The 22,566-nt window shown below is 39.4% G+C and overlaps 5 protein-coding genes across 5 annotated transcripts; 2 read left to right on the top strand and 3 right to left on the bottom strand.

Moving 5' to 3' along the window:
* Positions 1–581: 581 nt before the first annotated feature.
* LOC128677487 (uncharacterized protein) lies at positions 582–2,327 on the bottom strand. The gene is made up of 2 exons (XM_053758381.2): positions 1,427–2,327; positions 582–1,299 (listed from the first exon to the last, which is right to left on the bottom strand). Exons 1-2 carry the CDS (start codon positions 2,127–2,129, stop codon positions 1,190–1,192), a joined length of 813 nt encoding a protein of 270 aa, XP_053614356.1. The 5' UTR covers positions 2,130–2,327; the 3' UTR covers positions 582–1,189.
* A 299-nt stretch (positions 2,328–2,626) lies between these two features.
* Positions 2,627–18,347, top strand: LOC128677486 (uncharacterized protein). The gene is given in 13 exon segments (XM_053758380.2): positions 2,627–2,831; positions 3,529–3,587; positions 4,320–4,432; positions 5,098–5,240; positions 6,312–6,423; positions 6,733–6,953; positions 14,180–14,378; positions 15,131–15,352; positions 16,475–16,645; positions 16,647–16,794; positions 17,094–17,265; positions 17,471–17,692; positions 17,989–18,347. Coding segments are annotated over 13 exon segments (2,196 nt in total). The 5' UTR covers positions 2,627–2,643; the 3' UTR covers positions 18,215–18,347.
* Positions 7,457–14,093, bottom strand: LOC128677485 (uncharacterized). The gene is made up of 2 exons (XM_053758379.1): positions 13,352–14,093; positions 7,457–12,646 (listed from the first exon to the last, which is right to left on the bottom strand). Exons 1-2 carry the CDS (start codon positions 13,654–13,656, stop codon positions 8,440–8,442), a joined length of 4,512 nt encoding a protein of 1,503 aa, XP_053614354.1. The 5' UTR covers positions 13,657–14,093; the 3' UTR covers positions 7,457–8,439.
* Positions 18,348–18,723: 376 nt separating the features above from the next.
* mRpL13 (mitochondrial ribosomal protein L13) lies at positions 18,724–20,293 on the top strand. Its single transcript, XM_053758459.1, has 3 exons — positions 18,724–18,879; positions 18,961–19,239; positions 19,994–20,293. The coding sequence occupies exons 1-3, from the start codon at positions 18,856–18,858 to the stop codon at positions 20,225–20,227; spliced, it is 537 nt and encodes a 178-aa protein (XP_053614434.1). The 5' UTR covers positions 18,724–18,855; the 3' UTR covers positions 20,228–20,293.
* A 164-nt stretch (positions 20,294–20,457) lies between these two features.
* Positions 20,458–21,578, bottom strand: LOC128677535 (uncharacterized). Its single transcript, XM_053758458.1, has 2 exons — positions 21,554–21,578; positions 20,458–21,307 (listed from the first exon to the last, which is right to left on the bottom strand). The coding sequence occupies exon 2, from the start codon at positions 21,297–21,299 to the stop codon at positions 20,505–20,507; it is 795 nt and encodes a 264-aa protein (XP_053614433.1). The 5' UTR covers positions 21,300–21,307; positions 21,554–21,578; the 3' UTR covers positions 20,458–20,504.
* Between the last annotated feature and the right edge of the window lie 988 nt (positions 21,579–22,566).

The raw sequence follows: 22,566 nt of genomic DNA, 5'->3' as shown, positions 1-22,566 counted from the left end.
AAAAGTCTATCCATTGTACTTCCTAGCCACAGCAATGTAATTAAAAATTAAACTAGGATATGAGCTTTACATAAAATCATAATTATTATTCTAGTCTCAAATATAAAATTATTTTGAATAATAGTGTTTTTTTTTTTCAATAGAAATGACATACATTATTAGTATCATTCGAACATACATCACAATTCATTTACAGATAAAATTTAAACCTGCCATTATAAGCTCCATATTGTTTTGGTCAAATCTCATTACTTGACAAGTTTCTCTTTCATTCATCCCTTCAGGATGTAGATCAGGATTTTGTGCACAATATTTGTGGCCGCCCAAATCAAAAGGGATCTTATGGCGCCCGGCACTTACGCCATTATTGCCGTTGTTTTCGAAAACATTTAATCTTATAGTGTAAAGACATCTGACATGGTTTTTACAACCAACACCTTTAAGTGGTATGTCGTTGTATACAATATATTGATAATATATACATATATACTATAATATGACTCACTATAAATATTTATAGTGAGTCAAGGGGTATATATAGTGAGTGAGTGATTTTAAGGCACAATTAAACAGTATATGTATATACATATACTGTTTAATTGTGCCTTAAAAATGTTTTTAGATAATAAATAAGAATGAGGAAGCTAATAAATAACATGGGCTATTTTAATACTAGCATTTATATATCAGTGTCAAAAATTAACCTATGCTACTCATAAGCATTATGTGTATAATTTAATGGCAGTGACATACAATTTTCATTATAAAAAATTGTAAAAGCTAATATTTAGTTGTAATCATATAAAATTGCATATATAATTGTATGTATAAAAAATAATTGTGTATGTATAAAAAAGTGCAAAATTTTAATTGAGCACCCTAAATGAAATATTATTGTGTTACTTTTGATATCAACTAGCCTACTATTCTTTTGGCATTTTCATTTTTTTTAATCATATTTAAATATATTTCTCTTTAATAAAGCGAACAGATATAATAAATATTTATGCAATTGGTAGTAATTCATGACTTGTTTTCTATGTAAATTTCACAATTCAACAACAAACTGCTTGATAGGTACCCAAAACACTGATCACTCACTGGTTTATTAGAAATAGATTCGACCAAACAATAAAGATTGTGTTCTTAACCTTATTGTCTTCTCTGGTCAACACTCATTTTGGATGTTCTATGAAAGTAAAAAGTCTTTTAAACATTTTGGTAACGGCAGCATTTTCACTGAACCATTGCTTACGTACTGAAGTATTGCATCACGGCACACATTTTGGAGGGTTTTTACTGAAATAAAAATATTGTGATTTTTAATTACTAACAATATAAAATTATGTGTTAAGATTAAGAGGAATTCCATTTCAGAAAGATATAAATAATAATAAAAATATTTTAAACAGGACAATTAACTCACCTCCATAAAGCTGCACAATTTTGACTTGCTTTGTTGTGCCATAAACATCCACAACAGCATGTAAGGGTCCTCTTGTGTAGGGTATAGCTTTAGTGCACGGACCTTGGTCTTCACCGTTAATGATGAAATGCATCTCTGCTAGATCACCATCATCTTTGTTCACTTTTGGACATGGAACAAACATCACTCCTATGCGACTGCCAGCGTCCATAGGCAGGATGCCCTGTGGGGTTCCATTTTGTGTCTGTGTTTGTGGTCTCAGAACAGTTTTGGAAACATATCCTCGCGGTGTACGGACGTTATGTCCGTCGCCGAGAACAGAAACGCGAGGTTCACTTTCTCTACGTCCACTAGCCCCTTGATTCACAAGTTCAATAAGTACATTATTCTGAGATTTTGAAATAGGAAATATCCATGACATACCAGTATTTGCGAGATCAGGAAGTGCGTATTGCGGCAGGCCCTTATGTCCCAAGGCAGCTGTTTGTGGGTCCAGAAGAGTTAATCCCAGTCGCATATGCCCACTCCATCCGCGTTCAGTTTTCTCGATCTCCACCAGAAATATTTCGCCTGGCAACAGAGGCTTCTCACTGAAAGTTAATCCGTGTGCGAAACTTGCTTTTCTGTATGCTACAGTATTTTCCTCGAACAAAATAATGTTCGAACCGTGATAATGATGGAATCTGGATAACATGTTAAACATTTAATTCACAGATTCTATACAAAAAAGGACACAACACTCTCTCAGATTTTAATTGCTTCCACTAGACTGTACTATGACTGTGTATACACACACACATATTGGTTGGTGGGATGTATTTTTATTTAGAATAAAAGAAAATCTCCGCAAAAAAGCAAATGCGGAATTCGAACTGTTACTTTGACAGTGTCTGTGTGTGATTTTGTTTTATCAAACATTGACATGACGTGTAGATGTTTTTAATTTTATTAGGTACACATAGCCAAAACATTTATCAGGGATCCATGATATTTTCCCAAAATATGAGTGTGTCTTTTCTCTAAGCAAGAAGAAGGTTGTATTGTACGTGTAGTAAAAAGAAGAATTTACATAGGTATTTAACTACCTATCAAAAAACGATTTCAATCAATCCTTTTTATTGAATTTCATAAAACCTTTCAATCAACTTCTTAACTTGTCGACAGCTAACTGTCATTATGTCATTATTTTGACATTTGACGTAAATTATCTAAAAAACATGTCGCTAAAGCTTTCGTTAAAGTTAGCCTCGCGGGCTTTTCGGATGAATTTTTGTGATTCTTTAAATACAAGCAAAAGGTCCTTTTCTACATTAATAACAAAAGCTTCAAATTATAAATTCATACCTCTATACAAAAGAAATATCGGAACATTGAGATACTTTTCAGATTTGGTGCTAGAAACAAGGTAAGTGTATATTTATATTGAATGATACCTACTCAATATAACCTCTATTTACATATTCAAACCCAGTTTCGCTTACGTACCATAATTTTGGCATTAAGTATTCAATGTAGAAAATGATTAGGATAATAGTTGAATCAAACTGCAGCTTGCATAGGTTATTACCGGTAATCATCAAAGCAAAGTTGGTACATATCTACGTCATTGTTGTTGTCACATTCATGGGCCTGTCCAGTCATCGTCACAGTCGTTAACATAATACTATTATTTATTTTACGCTAATTACATTGTTTTTCTCATATAAGGATACTGTGTAGTTCATATTTACACACACTTATCTTGAAATAAGTCTCTTATAAACATCGGTATCGGCAACAGGTAAACAGCAGTAATATTAGGAAAAGTTATCATTAATTTTCTGAGTTTAATGCAGTTCTTATTACAAAAGCACAAAATTATTTGCGTTAGGTATCGCTTGCGATGCAGTTTTCGCATATTACCAATAAATCTTTAAAACATAACCTATAATTTAGTTGATTTGATTTTGGCTGACGTATTTGCCTTTCTATTGAGATAGGATGGTCTCATTATTCAATCAGATTCCATTACAGACAGTTGTCACTATGGTTAGGAGACACAGCATAATGCTAGGCTCTTTTTGTGTACTTGCTACAGTATTTGTGTTTGTTATCTGTTTTAGTCAAGTCAAAGCTATGAGTGCCCTCAGTCCTTTGGATCCATCATCTTTCTCTAAGCCAGGTAAGTATTTCTTTTTTCTTGGAACAGCTTTTCCTTCAAGTGTATTTAAATTAATACATACTTGTGGTTAAACTTATTTTTGTATGTGTTTATTTTATTGCAAAGGTTTCCAAGTATTTATTTAATTAGCCAAACATTTTCAATTATCCATTATAATCGGATAGTGTTAAAAAAACACACAAAATACAGTGGTTTTGTAAACAGTGGTGTTGAACAATTTTTTTGTGTCATTGACCCTTAGCAGTGGCCCCAATCTGGTATCCAACTGTTCTATAACCAGTTATGTAAACTTCTCAATTTTATTTAATAATAAAAGCAATTTTAATGTATGAAATTAAATTCTCCAGTGATGTGTTATTTAAATTGTTTACGGAAATATTTGCAGATGGTGTAATATGATATAATAATATATTGTGTAGGGATTATTTATATACATACAAATTACATTTATAATTTTTTACATAGAAACTCCACAGTTTTCGTCCTTTAAGTAACTTGAAAATGTGGCACTAGTGTTAGGAATAACACATGAAAACAAATATAGGAAAGTTAATTTTCTGGATTTTCTGTGTATAAGTAGTAAATCATATCAATGTTGAATTACAAATATCATGTAACTGCACACCTGAATGTCTTTGCACATATTTCATAATTAAAATCAATACAGGACTAATTTATTATTTGAACTGAATAAATACACTAAAAAAAAACTAATTTAACCTATTGTTTCAGATTTGGCTGTGATTAAACACATTTCCTTATCATTAAATGTGGATTTTGAGAATAAAATATTGCATGGAGTGGCAGTCCTTAATTTTGATGTTCAAGACAATATCAATGATGTGGTAAGAATAATCCTTTGGCAACTGCCAGGATTATAATAAAAATAACTTTTTATAGAATTAAACTTATACCTATTATAATATTTCAGTTTCATATTCCATAACTACTTTAATTTATTAAGTCAATGTTTTGATACAAATAAATTAGAATTAAGGATGTTATGGAAATATGTATGATAAATTTCAGGACAGGCAAGATAAGGATGACAGACACAAGTGTCAATTGAATATAGTTTATTGTGTAGATAGAGATAGATAGGTTATTGAAGTTATCTCACACCTGCCAATCAAAAAGTATCTATCATTTCCTAACTCAAATATTTATAGATAATATAAACATGTTTTGTTTATGTAACTGCTGTAGAATTTTGGTATATTTCCTTTTGGATTATTTTAAATGTAATTTCAGACCTCCCAGTACTGTTGTTAGAAGAGATAAAGGCATAATATTATATAGTTTGATCTTAGTAATGTTTCAAGACTCAGTAAATATATATTCAGGTATATTTAAAATATTAATCTCTTTAGGTAGTTATGTAGGTATGAACCTGCAAGGCAATTGATTAAATCATCTGGTTAACCTATTCGAATCACTGCCCCATTACACATAAGTTGCCTTAACACTGTGCAATGGGCAAATTAAAATGTTAAAGCACATGATTTTTCAGATATTGGACGTTAGAAATCTCACCATACACAAAGTAGAGCTTCAAGATGGCACTGAGCTGCAGTACAAAGTAGGGAATGAAGTGCCTAATTTTGGATCTAAGTTGACTATTAAACTGCCTAAGCAGGCTACAGTTGGAGAAAAGTGAGTAACTTGTTAGTAAGAAACATTATAATAATTTGGAATTATCATCAGTCATTTGAAATGTTCCCACTGCTAGCTTCCTGTAAGAAACCAGCATCGAAGATTCACACGGTGGGTCATGGATGGCCCACCTTCATAAGCTATTACAAGGACAAGTCATTATACCCACCATGCGAGGAAATGAGTTGTGGTGCCATAAACTTAAATATCCTATTATTTGTGCTACATGGAGATCACATGCTAGAAACGTACACGACATTTTGATAGAAACTTATTTTTAATGTTTTTATTTTGAAATACGAGATTATCCAGCAATTTATTTGGGCAGCAAGCTTGTCCAGACAATGCCTCAGAATGAAGAGTTTGAAAAACTGTGTCCGAGCCATCCGTTGCCCCCAATGACTTCGAAATCTACATCTATATCACTGGACTACAAAGGATTCGACTACAAGCCAGTGTTAGAAGACCATTCTGAAGTGTTACGTAGTCTTACTATATGCAGATGTAAAACCATGTATGCCATATCCATAGACATACAATATTTTTATTCCAATTTCTGTGTGCATATCATATAATGGGGTTTTAAGATTAGCGATTGTATTGATTGTACAGTAAAATTGGATGTAGTTTATGCTCGTGGTAGATATAGAAGTTATTTAGCTCATTCACAGACAGAATATGTTTTCTTATTTTCTTATTGATACGTCTATAAACTGTACATATTTGTAGGCGCTATGTTCAATAGCAAGTAAGATTACAAATCTTGGTGCCGATCTGAAATCTATGTTGATCAATTTTACACTTCATTACTTATGAAAAATGTTCGCTGTGAATGAGCTACTACACTTCGTTTTTTCTTAAGAGTCCTTAACACACTACTCATTTTTTAATTTTGTTGAAAATAAATCAAATGTTAGTAAAAATATTTCCTAAAAAGTCTATTTCAAAATCAAAAGTCATGTTAAGATTATTTAAAGAAAAAACGAAGATTACATACGTCTCAACTCATCAGTATTTTGAAATATTTTGTTTCTTTTTTGTCTAGTTTATGATGAAATATATTGTTGGCAGGTTGAAAATAAAGATACAGTACAACACGGCGCCGTCGGCTTCCGCCTTGCAATGGCTGGACCCCTTGCAAACGTCTGGCAAGAAACACCCATACCTCTTCAGTCAATGTCAGGTTTGTACAATACAGATGCATCTTTATCTATAGGTATTTAGAGATGAGAAGATATATGAGGCTATATATGGGTTGCGTATCTTGATTATACGCCACGATTTTTCATTTTTTTCTGCCTGTTTTTTGCGGTCTTCATAAGAAGTTCCTGCTGATGACGTCATAAGGGTTTATTAGTATATAAGTCCAAATATTTCCTAATATATTTTATTTATTGATATCTTGAAAAATACTTTGATGATTGATGTGATTCTTCACTGATTCTATAATAATCTGATTCTTCAAAGTATTTTTTCCGGTTGTCTATTCCAGCCTATTCACGCCCGCTCAATCCTGCCCTGTCAAGACACGCCCGCGGTGAAGTTCACATACGACGCCGAGGTCGTTGCCCCCGCGGAGTTCACCGTCCTGATGAGCGCCCTCCGCGGAGGCACCAGCGGCAACAAGACTGAGTTCCGGCAGCCCGTGCCCATACCCTCCTACCTGCTGGCGATAGCTGTCGGCGTGCTGGAGTCCAGGAGTCTGGGCCCTAGGTAACACTATCTCCAGCGGCATATTATAAATTATTTCTTTCTCAGCAATAGGGCATGGGCGGGTCTGAACAAATAACCGGGAAAAGTATGATATCAAAGAGGTAGCTCTGAAATTCTAAAAGGAAAATGTTAGGAAAAGAAGTTCAATAAGTAACTGTATCGTCACATAGACCTGAATTATTTGTACTCTTTGTTATTTAAATTATGCATACATCATCATCATCATCATAGGCTCATGCATGACTGAGGGTCGCGACCACCGAACAATTTTAAATGCTAACAATTTTAAATGCAACAAGTTTATTTGTTAGACAAATTAAAAAACCCCCGACTTTTATTATTCATTCCGCTACAACTTTTGAATGGCTGAACCGATTTTCATGAAACATGGCTAAGAACACTCGGGATAAAATTATCTATGACACAAAAAAACTATACGAAAATCGTTCATCCCTTTTGGGAGCTACGATGTGATAGTTGTTAGAAATGAAAGATTAGTGGACTTAGGTAGGTACAACAGCGTTTATTATCGTACAATGAGGAGCCTTGACACTTTACAATCACGGAACATTTATCTTAGCACACACGACTGTTACAAGACGAACGACGACACAGACTGACTTGAGAGCGGGCGCGGGAAGCGGGAACGCGTGATGCTATCAACGGACTATAGCGACTGCGAGCGCCAATCACGATCGAGGACCGCGAACATTACCAAATAAGGCGCGTTATTTGCGCGTGTCCCAGTATAGTAAAAGCAGACGCATTGCCGCCAGCCCACAGTATAAATTAATACAGGGAACGACTTATGTATCGGTAACATCTCTCCCGCCGTGTGAACGCAGTAAACATATAGGCAGTATTCAGCTACCGATACATGTAATCCCGTTGATGACAAGTTAATACTTAAGTGGTCCTTACTTAGCTAACTGGTACAAGTTATAGCTCGGTGTACAAGGAAATATACAATAAATGCTAACATTTACAATGACGTACACAAAACATATTCCAATGAATACAATGACTTACACAGGAACATAATTCCAATGAATACAATGACTTACACAGGAACATAATTCCAATGAATACAATGACTTACACAGGAACATAATTCCAATGAATACAATGACTTACACAGGAACATAATTCCAATGAATACAATGACTTACACAGGAACATAATTCCAATGAATACAATGACTTACACAGGAACATAATTCCAATGAATACAATGACGCGCTGTACCGTAATATAAGCTTATCGATTGTAAGGAATAATTTGAGTTACTATGTCGTGACAAGCCCACGACAAAACGCGTCATGTATACAACAACTATTACAGTTCAACAACTAGTATAGTTATAGGCAGATTAAACAAATTATGAATATAACTAATAAAGTTCAATGATAACTTGAATTATTACATTGAAGTTATAGACTAAATGAATTACAAATCTGACTTTTGGAGAATTATACAAACAACGCAGCTTAACATTCTACTGGCAATATAACTAAACGCTTAGTCGGGCGACGCATTAGGCCATTCTTAGTTTTGACGTCTACGACTCGTATTACTCCGTCCGCGCCTGGATAGACCTGCTCCACCCTTCCCTTCGGCCATACGTTTCGTGGTAACGTGGAGTCCACTATGACGACCACATCGCCTACTTTTACCGCCTCGCCGTGACCATGCGGCTCCCGCCGATGATGAAGGAGAGGTAGGACTTCCCGCACCCAGCGCTGCCAGAATAGATCAGCCAATCGTTGAGCAGCTTTCCAATGCGACCGTCCAAGCTCGTCTACCTTGGTAAATGCGCCCGGTAATGGAACCTTTGAAGGACCCCCTAATAGGAAGTGGTTAGGGGTTAAGGCGGTGTCGTCTTCCGGTGCGACCGACACGTGTGACAGTGGTCGAGAATTAATCGTATGTTCGACTTCCGTAAGTAGAGTGTGGAGGACGTCTTCGTGAGGGTGACGTTCGTGCAATGTAGCCGTCAGTGCGGTTTTAACTGAACGCACTAACCGTTCCCAAGCTCCGCCCATGAACGGTGCACCTGGAGGAATGTAGTGCCAGTTTATTTGTCGAATGCCCGCTTCTTGTTTCATAGAGGTTAGGGCTGCCTTTCGTAGTTCAGCATCAGCTCCGTGGAAGTTAGAACCATTGTCACTCCATACAGTGTCGGGGCAACCACGTCTAGCCATCATACGACGTAGTGCGAGCACAGCAGCATCAGCAGAGAGTGACGACGCTATTTCTAAATGAACTGCCCTTGTCGTCAAGCAGGTAAATAAGGCAACGTAGCGCTTCTCATGGTGTCTCGCTATGGTGACTGAAAGCGGCCCGAAATAATCCAATCCTGTTTGTGTGAATGGACGCTGATGATGGGTGAGGCGACACGGTGGCAGGTTCCCCGTCAGCGGTTCAGGAGGCGTGGCACGGCGCAGTCTGCAGGGCTGGCATCGTCTGATGACTGCTCTTACTGTGGGTCTAATGCGTAGCATCCAAAATCTTTGGCGTATCTCATTTGTAACGCATTCGACGCCGCTATGATGTAACTTTCGGTGGATCCAGTTTATATACAGTCGACTGTAGGCGTGGTCTCCGTCTAACACTGCTGGGGACAGAGTTTCCTCGTTGATATCAGTCGCGGCGGCAGTTCGAGAGCGTAACCTCATTACGCCATTTTGGTCCGTAGTCAAGGATAGATGTCGAAGGCGACTGTCAGTAGATAGTCTCCTCCCGCCGGTGATGTCACGTAGCTCCGACGAAAAGCAGTCTTCCTGAAGGGCGCGTGTCCATATGAGTTCAGCGCGGCGCGTGTAAAAGGCTGCGAGGGGCACGTAGGTGCGGGAGGCGCTAGCATTGCTGTGGTTGCGCTGTGGAGTCGTTCTTGCGCTAGCGCGGGATGACTGGGGTTGGACGCCTGTCCAGTCAGGGTCCTCAGATGGAGTGCAGCGAGTGCGTTTTCTACGCATGGCGGTGACGGTGTGGGTTTTGCAGCGATCGATGAATTGCAGTATGCGTGCGGTTGATCTGATTAGATGGATCCAGGATGAGAATCTCGACACATCGGGTAGGGCATTTTTGAGTTGCGGGCGAATGGTGGTCGCAGCCACACGTTTTTCGCCAGTTTCTGTGGAATGGAGCGGGTCCTTGTCGTGCGGCCAGAGTTTTTCTTCTTTGTATAGAAATTCCGGGCCTCGAAACCAACGATGTGCAGCTGTGAAGTCGGTCTGTACGCGACGAGTAGCGTCGTCGGCGACGTTGTCAGCTGTGGGCACCCATCTCCACTCCGAGGTCGTTGTGGTCTCTTCCAGTTCGGCCACGCGGTGCGCTACGAAGGGTTTGAATGAACGCGACCCCGCGCGCAGCCACGACAACACGGTGCGCGAGTCAGTCCACAGCACGCGACGATCCGGGCGACGCGAGTGATGAAGCTCGACGGCGTGCGCCAGCCGACCACCCAGAACAGCTGCCTGTAATTCAAGTCTAGGTATAGAAACAATCTTAATGGGGGCCACACGTGCCTTTGCTGCCGCGAGCGAGACCTGTACCTCGCCTTTGTCGTTTACTGACCGCCAATAAGCCGCAGCGGCGTAGGCGACTTCGCTCGCGTCAACAAAAACGTGCAGCTCAAGTGTCTCTGCTGAACTAAATAATGGGTAACATCGGGGTAGTGCTACATCCTTTAAACCTTGCAAAGAAATTAACCAAGTCTGCCAAACTTGGTCTAATTTAAATGGTAAGGGGTCATCCCACCCAACGTTACTGCGCCAAGCCTCTTGTAATATTTGTTTGCCTTGGATGGTAATTGGCGTTACAAGGCCTAAAGGATCATAGAGAGACATAACTTCTTTCAACAATTGACGTTTAGTAATACTATTGTTGAAGGAAAATTTAGATAAATTAAAACCCAGGGTGTCGTCGGCTATTCGCCAAACGAGCCCCAATATTTTTTCTTCTTCGTTGATGTTGACATGAGTCATGGGCTCTACTGCGAGACCGGCGATGGCGTTGCTGTCATTCGATGCCCACTTCTGCAGCACGAAGTTGCCTCGACGGTGTACAGCATCCACTGCCTGAGCCACACGGTTCGCCTCAGCCGCGGTGTCAAAACTCTGTAAATAGTCATCCATATAGTGATTGTTTATTATAGGATCTACAGCTTCGGGAAATTCTTCTTGATGTAACAGAGCATTATGGTTCTTCACATAGATTGCAGTGCTAGGTGACGAAGTGGCACCGAAGAGAAGAGATGTCATTCTGTACTCCATGGGTGCGTGGTCTGTCTCGTCACGCCATAGAAAACGTAAAGCGTCTCTATCGCTCACTCTTATTTTTATGCGGAGGAACATGTCCTTTATGTCAGCGGCTACTGCAACTGGTTTCTGTCTAAACCGCATAAGGACACCTAGTAAAGATTGTAACAGATCGGGGCCAGTTAATAAATAATCATTAAGGCAAACACCATCGGTACGTGCGGCTGCATCTTTAACTATACGAACTTTACCGGGTTTTGAGGGGTTCACTACCGGAAAATGAGGCAGATACCAGGTGTTGCCAACAGGGGGCGCTGTCGGGGCGAGTTCGGCGTATTTATTTTCAAACAGAGAATGCATTTGTTCTTTGTATTTCTGACTCAACGCTGGATTTTTCTTAAGTCGTTTTTCTACGCCCTGTAATCTACCGAGCACAGCCTGATAATTATTAGGGAAAGGCTTACCTTCTTCTTTCCATAGTAGACCTGTTTCATAGCCACCCTCGGTTAGCGCTTTGGTTGTTTTCTGCAATATTTGCAATGCGCGGATTTCAGGGTCAGCTTGAGGTCGGCGCGGCTCTACTCCCAATGACTCCAAATCGTAGTGCTCCTTTATTAATTGTTCAAGGGCTTCGTCTTTCGTATGTGCATGGCTGCAATGAAAACGCTCTTGCAGCATGTAGCCACCGCGACCGTAGGGACATACTCTTTTTTGTCCGTGTAACACCCAGCCGAGAGGTGTGTGCGACGCCACTGGCTGTTCTAGCTTACCACGTCGTACCTCAGATGCAATGAGCAGGGACCAATTGTCTTGTCCTATTAGTATAAGTGGTTCCGCTGTTGCATAGACAAGTTGGTCACTAATGTCTTGTAGATGTTCACAATGAGCTAGGGCTTCGGTTGGCACAGACTGGGGGGAAATGTTCAAACTATCTATGGTACGTGCCTCGATATTAATTTTATTATTTGTGTACTTACCTTTAATGGAGAACTTTACTTGCTGGGAGCTAACAGCGTCGATGTGCGCTCCTGCTATGGCCTCTATGACAAAAGGTGCTGCTGGCCCAGCGACACCAATCTTGTCTGCCAGACTTGATGTCAGCAATGTAATGGTGGACCCGTCATCTAATAAGGCATAAGTATCTATCTCACCATGTGGTCCCGATAATTGAACTGGTAAAACTTTGAGGTAGGTTTGCACCGAACGCAGTGCTCCCGCCGCTGCTGTAGTCGCGTTGCTACACGACTCGAAGACAGTCGCTTGACCTCCGGCTCTGTTGCTTTGCGTTCGCTGTCGTGGTGCCGCCACGCCGTTGTCACTCTTCATTGGCTGCGCTGCGTCGTCGTGCAGCAGCTTGTGGTGGTAGTACTCGCAGCCTTGCGCTTCGCACTTCTTCCCTTTGCATCTGTGATTCCATGTCCGTTTGCCAAGGCATCTAAAACATAATTTGTTTTTACGAGCTGCCTCCCACCTTTCTGAAGCGGTTATGGATATAAATTTAGGGCATGCCAGGGTATAATGGCTTGAGGCGTTGCATATAGGGCACATGTTGACTTTTGTGTTTGTGGTGCCACAGTGATGGCGCTTGCAGTCCTTTCGCTCTTCGACTATCTCACATTTGGCATGCCTAGAATTGAGATCAGCCTCTCTGTCTAAGAAACGAGCAATGACAAGAAGCCTAGGTTCAGATGCATCCGCCAAAGCCTCAAAATCATACCACCTATGTCGTAAAACTGTCGTTAATTTATCGCATACAATGTTAGTAATTTCTGGGTTATGTAAGTACTCGATTTTATTTAGTGCCTTTATAGTAGATATAATATTATTTACTTTAGAAGCAAAAATACAGACTTCCCTTGGACTATCTACCAACTTTGGTAAGTGGCGTAATTTTTCCAGTTCGTTTGTAACCAAAGCGTGTGGTCGGCCGAAACGTGCTTCTAGCCTTTCCACAATTTCTAGCGCTTCAATACCTCCTACAAATAAACCCTTTACCGATTCCAAAGCTACTCCCTTTAGGAACTTGCGAAGCCGGGCCATATTTTCCGCCTCCGTAAAGGCGGACTGTGACTCGACAAATGCACTTTTAAAATATAACCAGTCACCAGTATTTCCATTAAAGTAAGGTAAGTCAGCATACCTGTGAGTCGCGGGTGCGGGGCGAACCCCGCGAACTACCTCTAATAAAGCCGCCGTTAGGTCTCTCAACGGCTGGCTGGTGTCGTTTGGCTGTGGTACTCCCGCCGTCGTGGTGGCGTGCGACCCATTGGACGCAGTTGTGACGGGAGCGACGGGTGCCGAAGTGCCACCGGGCGGCAGTGCTGCGGCCGTGTCGTGCAGCGTTTCATCTTGAGTGCCGCCGCTAGTGACTATAGGTCGGGATGACTCCGTGATGGACGATGGCTCCTCGAGTGGTTCCCTCGCCGTGCTTCTTGTTCCCACCATTGTGATAAAACGAGTTCACTGGTAGGTGTCCTGACTGAGGCACGCGGAACGCGACGCGGTTGCACTTTAATATTAACTGTCCGACTCGAATGGACCAGATGTTAGAAATGAAAGATTAGTGGACTTAGGTAGGTACAACAGCGTTTATTATCGTACAATGAGGAGCCTTGACACTTTACAATCACGGAACATTTATCTTAGCACACACGACTGTTACAAGACGAACGACGACACAGACTGACTTGAGAGCGGGCGCGGGAAGCGGGAACGCGTGATGCTATCAACGGACTATAGCGACTGCGAGCGCCAATCACGATCGAGGACCGCGAACATTACCAAATAAGGCGCGTTATTTGCGCGTGTCCCAGTATAGTAAAAGCAGACGCATTGCCGCCAGCCCACAGTATAAATTAATACAGGGAACGACTTATGTATCGGTAACAATAGTCTCTTATTTTGTGTAGGCACTTCTCTATTATTTTTTATATGCAATAAAATATTATATCTTATCTATTAATTCCAGGTCATTGGTGTGGTCGGAAAAGGAGGAAATAGAGAGGAGTGCGTGGGAGTTCGCGGAGACCGAGAAGTATTTGCAGGCAGCGGAGAGGCTGTGCGGCCGCTACGAGTGGGGCCAGTACGACTTGTTGGTGCTGCCGCCCTCCTTCCCCTACGGCGGGATGGAGAACCCCTGTCTCACCTTCGTCACGCCCACTCTCTTGGTTTGTACCACTACATCTATGACAGAGAATATTTTATTATGTTTTTGCCCACAACTTCGTGTATGAGTAAAAAAAATCCGTTTCCCGTGGGAGTTTCAGGAAATCCCTTCTTAGTGCTCCCCTACTTAGTGGTCCTAGGAACCTACTCACCAAATTTCAGCTTTGTGCGCCTAGTATTTTCGGCTGTGCTTTGTCTGTGAGTCAGTCACTCAGTAACGCAAGAGTTTTAGATTTATACTATCAATCAGGCATGTGGTATACCTGATGGTAAATGGTCACCACAGCACGCGCTTTGTGGCCTAAGGTCTTTTGCCACAATACGCAACACATATATTTTGATGTATGAAGGTATTTACGGTTATTGCAATTTTAACTATGTATTGTCTAACTGAACCGCGTCCTGTAATTTAACCTAGACCTACTTATGTGTATGTATGTATAGTCTATTTCACACTGTTTTGTTTCTATATTTTATATTTATTGTGGTATTGTTAAAAATAGAAGTTATATTATATTTTCGCCTCCAACTATTTTGATATTATTGAAATGAAAATAAAAAAATTGATTTAAAATGCATATTTAAATGTAAAATTTAACACCCCGTTTAAGCTTTAAATTAAACTGTGAAATTCAGAAGGCAATGGCAAACCACACCATTAATAGTGCCAAACCAAGAAAGTAGTCGTGTGTATTTAATTCCACGTAACGACCGCGAACCCCAGCCATGAGTAATACAACTGACTGTTGGGCAGGCGGGCGACAGAAGCCAGGCGGACGTGATAGTGCACGAGATCATGCACAGCTGGACCGGCAACCTGGTCACCAACCGGAACTTCGAGCACTTCTGGCTCAACGAGGGCTTCACCGTGTTCCTGGAGCGCAAGGTCGCCGCCGCGCTCGTCGCCGGCGGCGCCGCGGCCACCCGCTCCAGGGACTTCCACAGCTTGCTGGGTCTGCAGGAGCTCAGCGAAACTGTGAGACTTGTTTATTTATTATAATAATATTTGCTTTACATGACCATGTTGCGGCCCTAGACGTGATGTGTTAGACCAAAGAATCCATATCAGTCCTATTTTCATGTAACGTTGTGTCAGCACATCACGGCCAAGAGAAACGTGTAACTACAGGGTCGATGCAACAACATTCATCATTATTAATAGTACATAAGCTAGAGTTAAGTAAAATAAAGATGTTAGATTTTCACCGGTCTCACTATTATCATTTACCAAGTCAACTGAGATTGAGGACCCAACTGACCACATCAAAATTGATGTCAAATTTTGATAGTATATCTTCAGATTTGTTGTATATTTCTCTGATCTAATGTATGAACATTTTACCGGTATCGTCCTCACTAAGCGTCGGAGCCCAGGGACGCTTTCCTACACTTTTGTCTGTCTCTTTTATAAATATAGAATTGGCTACTTGACAGCTTTAAGAAATATGTTGTTATTTACTATCACAATTGATTTTCTTTGGAAAAATTAATAGTTTCATGAAAATAAAATTTTTCGCGCTAAAAACATTACATCGCGTGACAATAGCGTCATCACAATATATATTGCGCATCTAGTTCATAGACAAGAGAGCGAGTTTTTTAACCAGTGAAAAAGCGGATTTTGACAATCCAGTAAAATCCTCACAGAGTATATAATGTCTGAGCTGTGTTTATTATGTTATGACGTCACGCCATGTACTGTCATGGCCACCTGTGTTTTGATTTCCTGTAAAGTAGGAGAAAAAATAATGATTATATTTTTCAAAAATTGATCTATTTTCAAATTTAGAAACAAATTGCATATTTATTATTTTCTTTAGAGCTATCTACTATACACTAATACTTTTCATACTTTATTACGATATCAGTTAAGTAGCAAATTGTGTTTTTGGTTGGTGGCGCTGATCGCAAACTTTGCAATGTTGACCCCGTTATTCATGAAAAAATTACAAGTACATTATAAGCTAATGTATGTTTTGCCACTATCGCACTTTATAGTATTCGAAATTGACAGAAAGATAAAAAAAACATTGTTTAACGTATGCTCTAATTTTTATTCTGAAAGTTACTACATTGAAAAAGTAAAATATCGTTGCAGGTAGGCGACTTTCTCGGCGCCACCAACCCCCTAACGTGCCTGGTGCCCGACCTCAAGTCCGGGGTACACCCAGACGACTCCTTCTCAAGAGTCCCCTACGAGAAGGGGTCCCTATTCCTCCGATACCTCGAGGACTTAGTCGGAGGCCCCGGTAAGAATTGCTTCATTCTAGGTGAACGTCGAACTGGGAGCCACCAGTAATTTGACGAATTTGGTAGTCAGTTTGAAGGGAGTCCATCCTGACGACGCCTTCTCCAGTGTCCCGTATGAAAAGGGGTCGTTGTTTTTGAGATATTTGGAAAACCTTGCCGGAGGGCCTGGTGAGATTTTATTTTTATTTTTTCCCCGTCATTTAGTATCATAACTAGTGTAAATGAGACGTCATTGTAATAAGTTATGTAGTGTATCGTGGGGATTTAGCTGTTGTATTGAGCCCTAGATTGATACGCGCCGCGAATAGTGAATAGTTTACGCAAGATGTCTTATATTCGTAGTTTGCACCTTTTAAGAAAAACGATTTGATTTGATCATGAAAATGCAACGCGAGTTAATTTGGGGCTTTAGAATTAGCAGCCAATGTTTATTTATCTTTTGATAAAATTTTTTGTTCTTTTTTCAGAGGTGTTTGATGATTTTCTACGAGCCTATTTGAATGAGTTCCAGAAGAAATCGTTAGACACGGATCAGTTTAAAGAATTCTTACTGAATTATTTCAAAGACAATGAGAATATTAAATCTGTGAACTGGGATGCTTGGCTGTACACAAGTGGTATGCCTCCGATTATCCCCAAGTGAGTTTTCGTTTATACATATAAAACAAAGTCCTATGCTGTCTAATCTTCACGATGATTTTAAAAACTACTGCACGGATTTTAATATGTAGTGTGATTCCTGAGAAAGGTTTATTTTATTTATTTAAGTTGATTGAATTTATTTATATAAGAGTGCGGTTGTTGCCTATCCAACTATCCTATGAATAACAATTTCAACTTTAAGCTACGACACGTCGATGACGAAAGCCGTGACCGCTCTGGTCGCAGTGATCACGGAGGGCACGGCCCCACTGTCGCGCAGTGACGTGTCGTCGTTCACTCCGCACCAGGTCATCAACCTGCTGCAGGAGCTCATCGTCCGCCCCGCCCTGGCCCTCGACCGCCTCGCCTCGCTCGGAGCAGAGTATGGCGTCAGTCATAGCAAGAATTCTGAAATTTTGTACAGGTATGACACATTCATCATCGATTAATTTAAGAATATTAGGCTCTTGTTTTCGATTACACATTGTTGTGTGCCTCATTATTTTTCTCTCTTTCTTTCTTTCTTTCAACCACGCGTGTTCTCTGTTGTATTCGGGGCTATGACGCCGCGTAATAAATAGACCTACCCTAAAGTCACAACCGAATCTAACTTTGAAGAGTCTGTTGTGATTTTAAGGTCCATTTATTATGGACGCCGATGTTACGATTTTAAAAATATGTATTCTGCTCGGGTACCAACCACATTTTCTTTATTTGCAGATGGCTAAGGCTGTGCATAAAGAGCCGCGATTCATCTAAGCTCCAGGAAGCTTTCGATTTCGTGAACAATCAAGGCCGTATGAAGTACGTGCGCCCGATCTACAGAGACCTCTACGCGTGGGAAGAAGTTAGGCAACAGACCATAGACAACTTCCTGGCGAACGAACCCAACATGATGCATGTTTCTGCCTACACATTGAGAAAAGATCTCCATCTGAATGAATAATTTTTATACCACCAGACTGAGTTGTTATAATTAATAATAATCAGTGAATCAGCTTGTTTTGTAAATAATTTTGTATTATTTTGAAGATTTATGTCACAGACTTATCTATACTATTAAAAAAATATTTACATGATTTGTTTTATTTTTGTGACTACATACATAAAGACTACATTAATTTATAAATCTGCGACCAGCGACCTTACCTCCTTCGCAGTATGATGGATATAGAGTATTCCCACCTCTAGTCTTATTATGATTGCACAAAACTAGTACTATCGATAGCTCCGGATGAGGCAATACCACATGAGTCATAAAAATTATTGCTATTAATCGAATTGATGGACTTAATAATATGTATCCTGTCGACTTATAACATTACCAACCCAACCAGTCTTCTGCCTTTGGGTCATTAACTAAGCAGAGTGCATGTATAGAGGCTTTAGGGCCCCAGGAAGCTGAAACTACAGTTGTCTGCTTTTGCTTAAAATATCTCAGAGATTAAAAAATCGTAATGTCAGCGTCATTCATTCGATTCATAACCTCAAAAAAAATTAAGATTGGTTTTCCTTTGTAAAGCCTAAATAATATTTTACCTATAGGGTAGAAATATATATAAAATAAATAGTTTATAAATATCAAGCATGTCAGCATTTAAGAGGGTCCAAGTAAGTAATTTGGGGAGATAAAAATTAAGTTTCAGTTCATAACATAACCAAACCAGTTGAATAATATTCCTCTATTTTCAGCAATGGGCCACCTTTGCACGAACCTGGCATGTCTTTGACTGTAAATGGCAAGATCCATACGAATCTGCTAATTTAATAAAGAAGTATTTGATGGGCTTGCACAAACCAATCTACCACCCAATGAACGACTGTGGGGATGTTGTTGTATGTATAAATAGCAAAGAGATAGCTTTGAAGGGTGATGAGTGGAGAAAACGGGCTTATTTCCACCATACTGGCTACCCTGGGGGTGCGACTTGGACCTTGGCATGGGAACTACACAACAAGGACCCTACTATGGTTAGTATATAATTTTTGTCTCGTCGTAGTGTCCCACTGCTGGGCAAAGGACTCCCCTTATGGTTAGTATAAATATATGAATACTGGAAGAGATTTAAATTGAAACAAGTAGCATCCTACAAGGGTGAATTAAGTATTATAATAATAAAATATTTAAACCATCAAAAATAAAATTAAAGAGCATACATAATATTGCATATCCAAGTCTTAATAATATAGCCTTAACACTGATTAAGTAAATAAATATACAGGAAATAACAATAACACAGATACATACATTAAATACATTTATAACTGTGTAATACCTATTGTAATATGTAAATTTTGTGGACATAATTCAATATATTCTATAATATGCAATATTCTATATACATAAGTTCCTATTGTATTAAGATTTAGTATATTTTAAACTTTTTTGTTTTATTTATGGCATCTGCTGAGACCAGCATTGTGACTCACACACACCACAAAATATGCTCAGCGGAGACCATTTTGCTTCAAGCATTATATTTGTTCTGTGCTGTATTAATTAATGTTTAAGAAAGTAAACATTTTTTCTTTTTTCATTGATCATTTATATATAGCCTTTACTTAAATGTAGTCTTACAAGTTTTGTGTGTACATAAATTGATAAATTATGGAACAACTTATTTTCGATTCTGCAGTAGCTAAAATTTAATAATGATGCTTACATACATATTTCCTGCAGGGATAAGCATATCACATACCTATTTTTCCCTATTTTATTTTTCAGATAATAAGGAAAGCAGTGTATAGAGCATTGTCAGGGAACCTTCAAAGACGACACACAATGGAACGATTGTTTATATTCCCTGGTGAGGATGTTCCCCAGGATGTTATGGTAAATGTCACCAATCAAATACGAGCGTGGCGCCTTGTCCCTACCAGACTAGACCACATACCCCAAGAAGAAGCTGAGAAATACCCCAAGGTTATGGAATACCCTTCAGACTATGTGTTGAAGTGATTATACTTAGTGATTAAATTAAAGATAAGTTAATAGATAATTAGAAATAAATATTGTTGATCAGTATTGTTGTGATCTTTGACTGTTATCTCTTGATTTACTGTATTGAGTCATTAGTGATTTTTATTGGGGTGATACCCAAGTATTTACAATACAATTCATTCTCATTGATTTTTAGGAAAGTATTACGCATACAGGGCTTATCAGGGCAAGCAATTAACAAATCCATATAAAATGATATTAAATCTTTATTTTAAAACTGAAAAACATGAAATATTTATCTCAACATGGGATCAACAACAATATTTCCCATATCAACCTGTCTTTGATGGTCTGCCAAAATATTTTCAGCAATCATGATGATATCCATAACTTGCTGGGGCACGACCTTCGTGTTAGGGTCGATAGGCAGAATAGGCTGCATTTCCAGTGGAGATGCCCCAACTTGGTCGACGAACTTGACACCATCGAATTGGGCGTCTCTGACTACGGGCAAGGGAGCTGCTTGTAGCACAATAGGAGCAGGCAATTCTGCGATTTTTACCACTTTCTGCTCGACGGGCGATTCTACGAAATTCACAGCATCAGCTTTCGCTTCTTCTTGGATATTTAGAAATTGAACAAGGGGTGCGTGAACAAATATAGAGTCATCGGACTGGATAGGTTGCGCGCCACGGGCGAGTTCGAATGGTGTGTAAATTTTGACAGGGTCAGCTAAGATAGGTTCAACCACCTCTGGTTGAGGTGAGTCGACGAATTTGACGGCATCGACTTTGACCTTAATTTCTGCTGGTGCTTCAGCAATCTTGATGGCATCTACTGTGGGAGTATCTTCGGCCAAGTCGACAAATTTCACCGCGTCAACTTGAACTTCCTGAGCTTTTGGTGCATCAGCGATTTTAACGGCATCAACTACTGGAGCATCTTGTTGAACTTCGTCGACGAACCTTACTGGGTCGGCTTGGACGTCGCTTGGTTCAGCTACCATAGGCTTGGCAGGCTCGGGCAGACGGACCGGCTCGGGAGCGGCGGCTGCCATTGCGACAAACGCGAGTGCTAGGAACAGCTTCATGATGCTTTCTGAAACATAATACTTATTATTAATGTTAGGCCCTTTGTTTTTTTTTTATTACTCAAAAGCGTCAAGTTGACTAGTATTATAATTTATATGCGATTGCATTGAAGTAGCAGCAAATGCATATATAGGTACTATTTAAAACATCCGAGTGTAAATAATAACTCGTTATCCAGTAGATTAATGCTTCAATTATAAATAATAAAAATAGCAACACAAAATATGCAGATAAATTTGAAATAAGAGTTTACCGAGCTTGCTTGTACCAAAGTAGCTATAATTAAATTCTATACTAATTATTCGTATAGCATAAAAACATATTTTATCGCGTTTCCTCCACAATCTTCAGACTTATCATTATCGATTAACTGATAGAATCAAGTGCAAAGAATAGGTTGCTGAAGACAAAGCCAATTTTGTGTTAATATTATTTATGAGTTTACATTCACCACTACTAAAATGGCTGTTATGGCTTCAATGAACTATTAAAAAAGTATATATAACAAAAAAAAATGTTATCGATATTGGATAAACGCTAATGTGAAATTATCATACTATTATAAATAATTAATTATACCATAAATCATAACTCACCTGATAGCTTTGTGATCCAACAGAAACAGATAAATGGCGATCGTCATCACTTTATATACTTGCAAGTAGATAATAATTATCACTATCAACTACTTAAAATTACTCACAAATATCCTATTTGTCCACGTTTGCTCTAGCTTGATGGATAAGTGAGTAAGAATAATGCTTGTTTTAATCGCTTAAAGTGGAGGTAGGCTAGAGTGGCTCTATTTTGAAGATGCAATCCGCGTAGCAACTTACCAGCATATGATGGGATAGGCTACATGAGGGGTTTGTATTGCCGTGTAGAATGAGTAGTAGAATTACGTCGTAGGCCCATATCAGGACTTTAACAAGAAATAAAACAAATAATATTGAGGCTGTCTTGCTCTTAAAAAAACATCACAGAACTTCATAGTGAACTTTGGCCTTAGCCCCTCTGGAAAATATTTCTAAATACGCCCATGCGTTGCCCGTGTCAGATCGGTACCCCATATTCGGTGCCACCATAGAAGAGAATATGATAACCCTAAGATGTATTGAGAGCCGGGATAAACTACATGGTTGTTACTATCATATCCAAATTCTCGAAAAAAGTATAATCAAGTCATAGAAATGATAATAAATACGGTTTTGGTCACTATTTCTAGATTAATCTATTTGGAGCAAAAAAGTATTTTCAACTTGATCG

The sequence above is a fragment of the Plodia interpunctella genome, chromosome 18, assembly GCF_027563975.2.
Source record: "Plodia interpunctella isolate USDA-ARS_2022_Savannah chromosome 18, ilPloInte3.2, whole genome shotgun sequence".
Classification (NCBI taxonomy): domain Eukaryota; kingdom Metazoa; phylum Arthropoda; class Insecta; order Lepidoptera; family Pyralidae; genus Plodia; species Plodia interpunctella.
The sequence above is the reverse complement of the archived record's forward strand: the minus strand, read 5'-3'. Positions and strand labels throughout refer to the sequence as shown.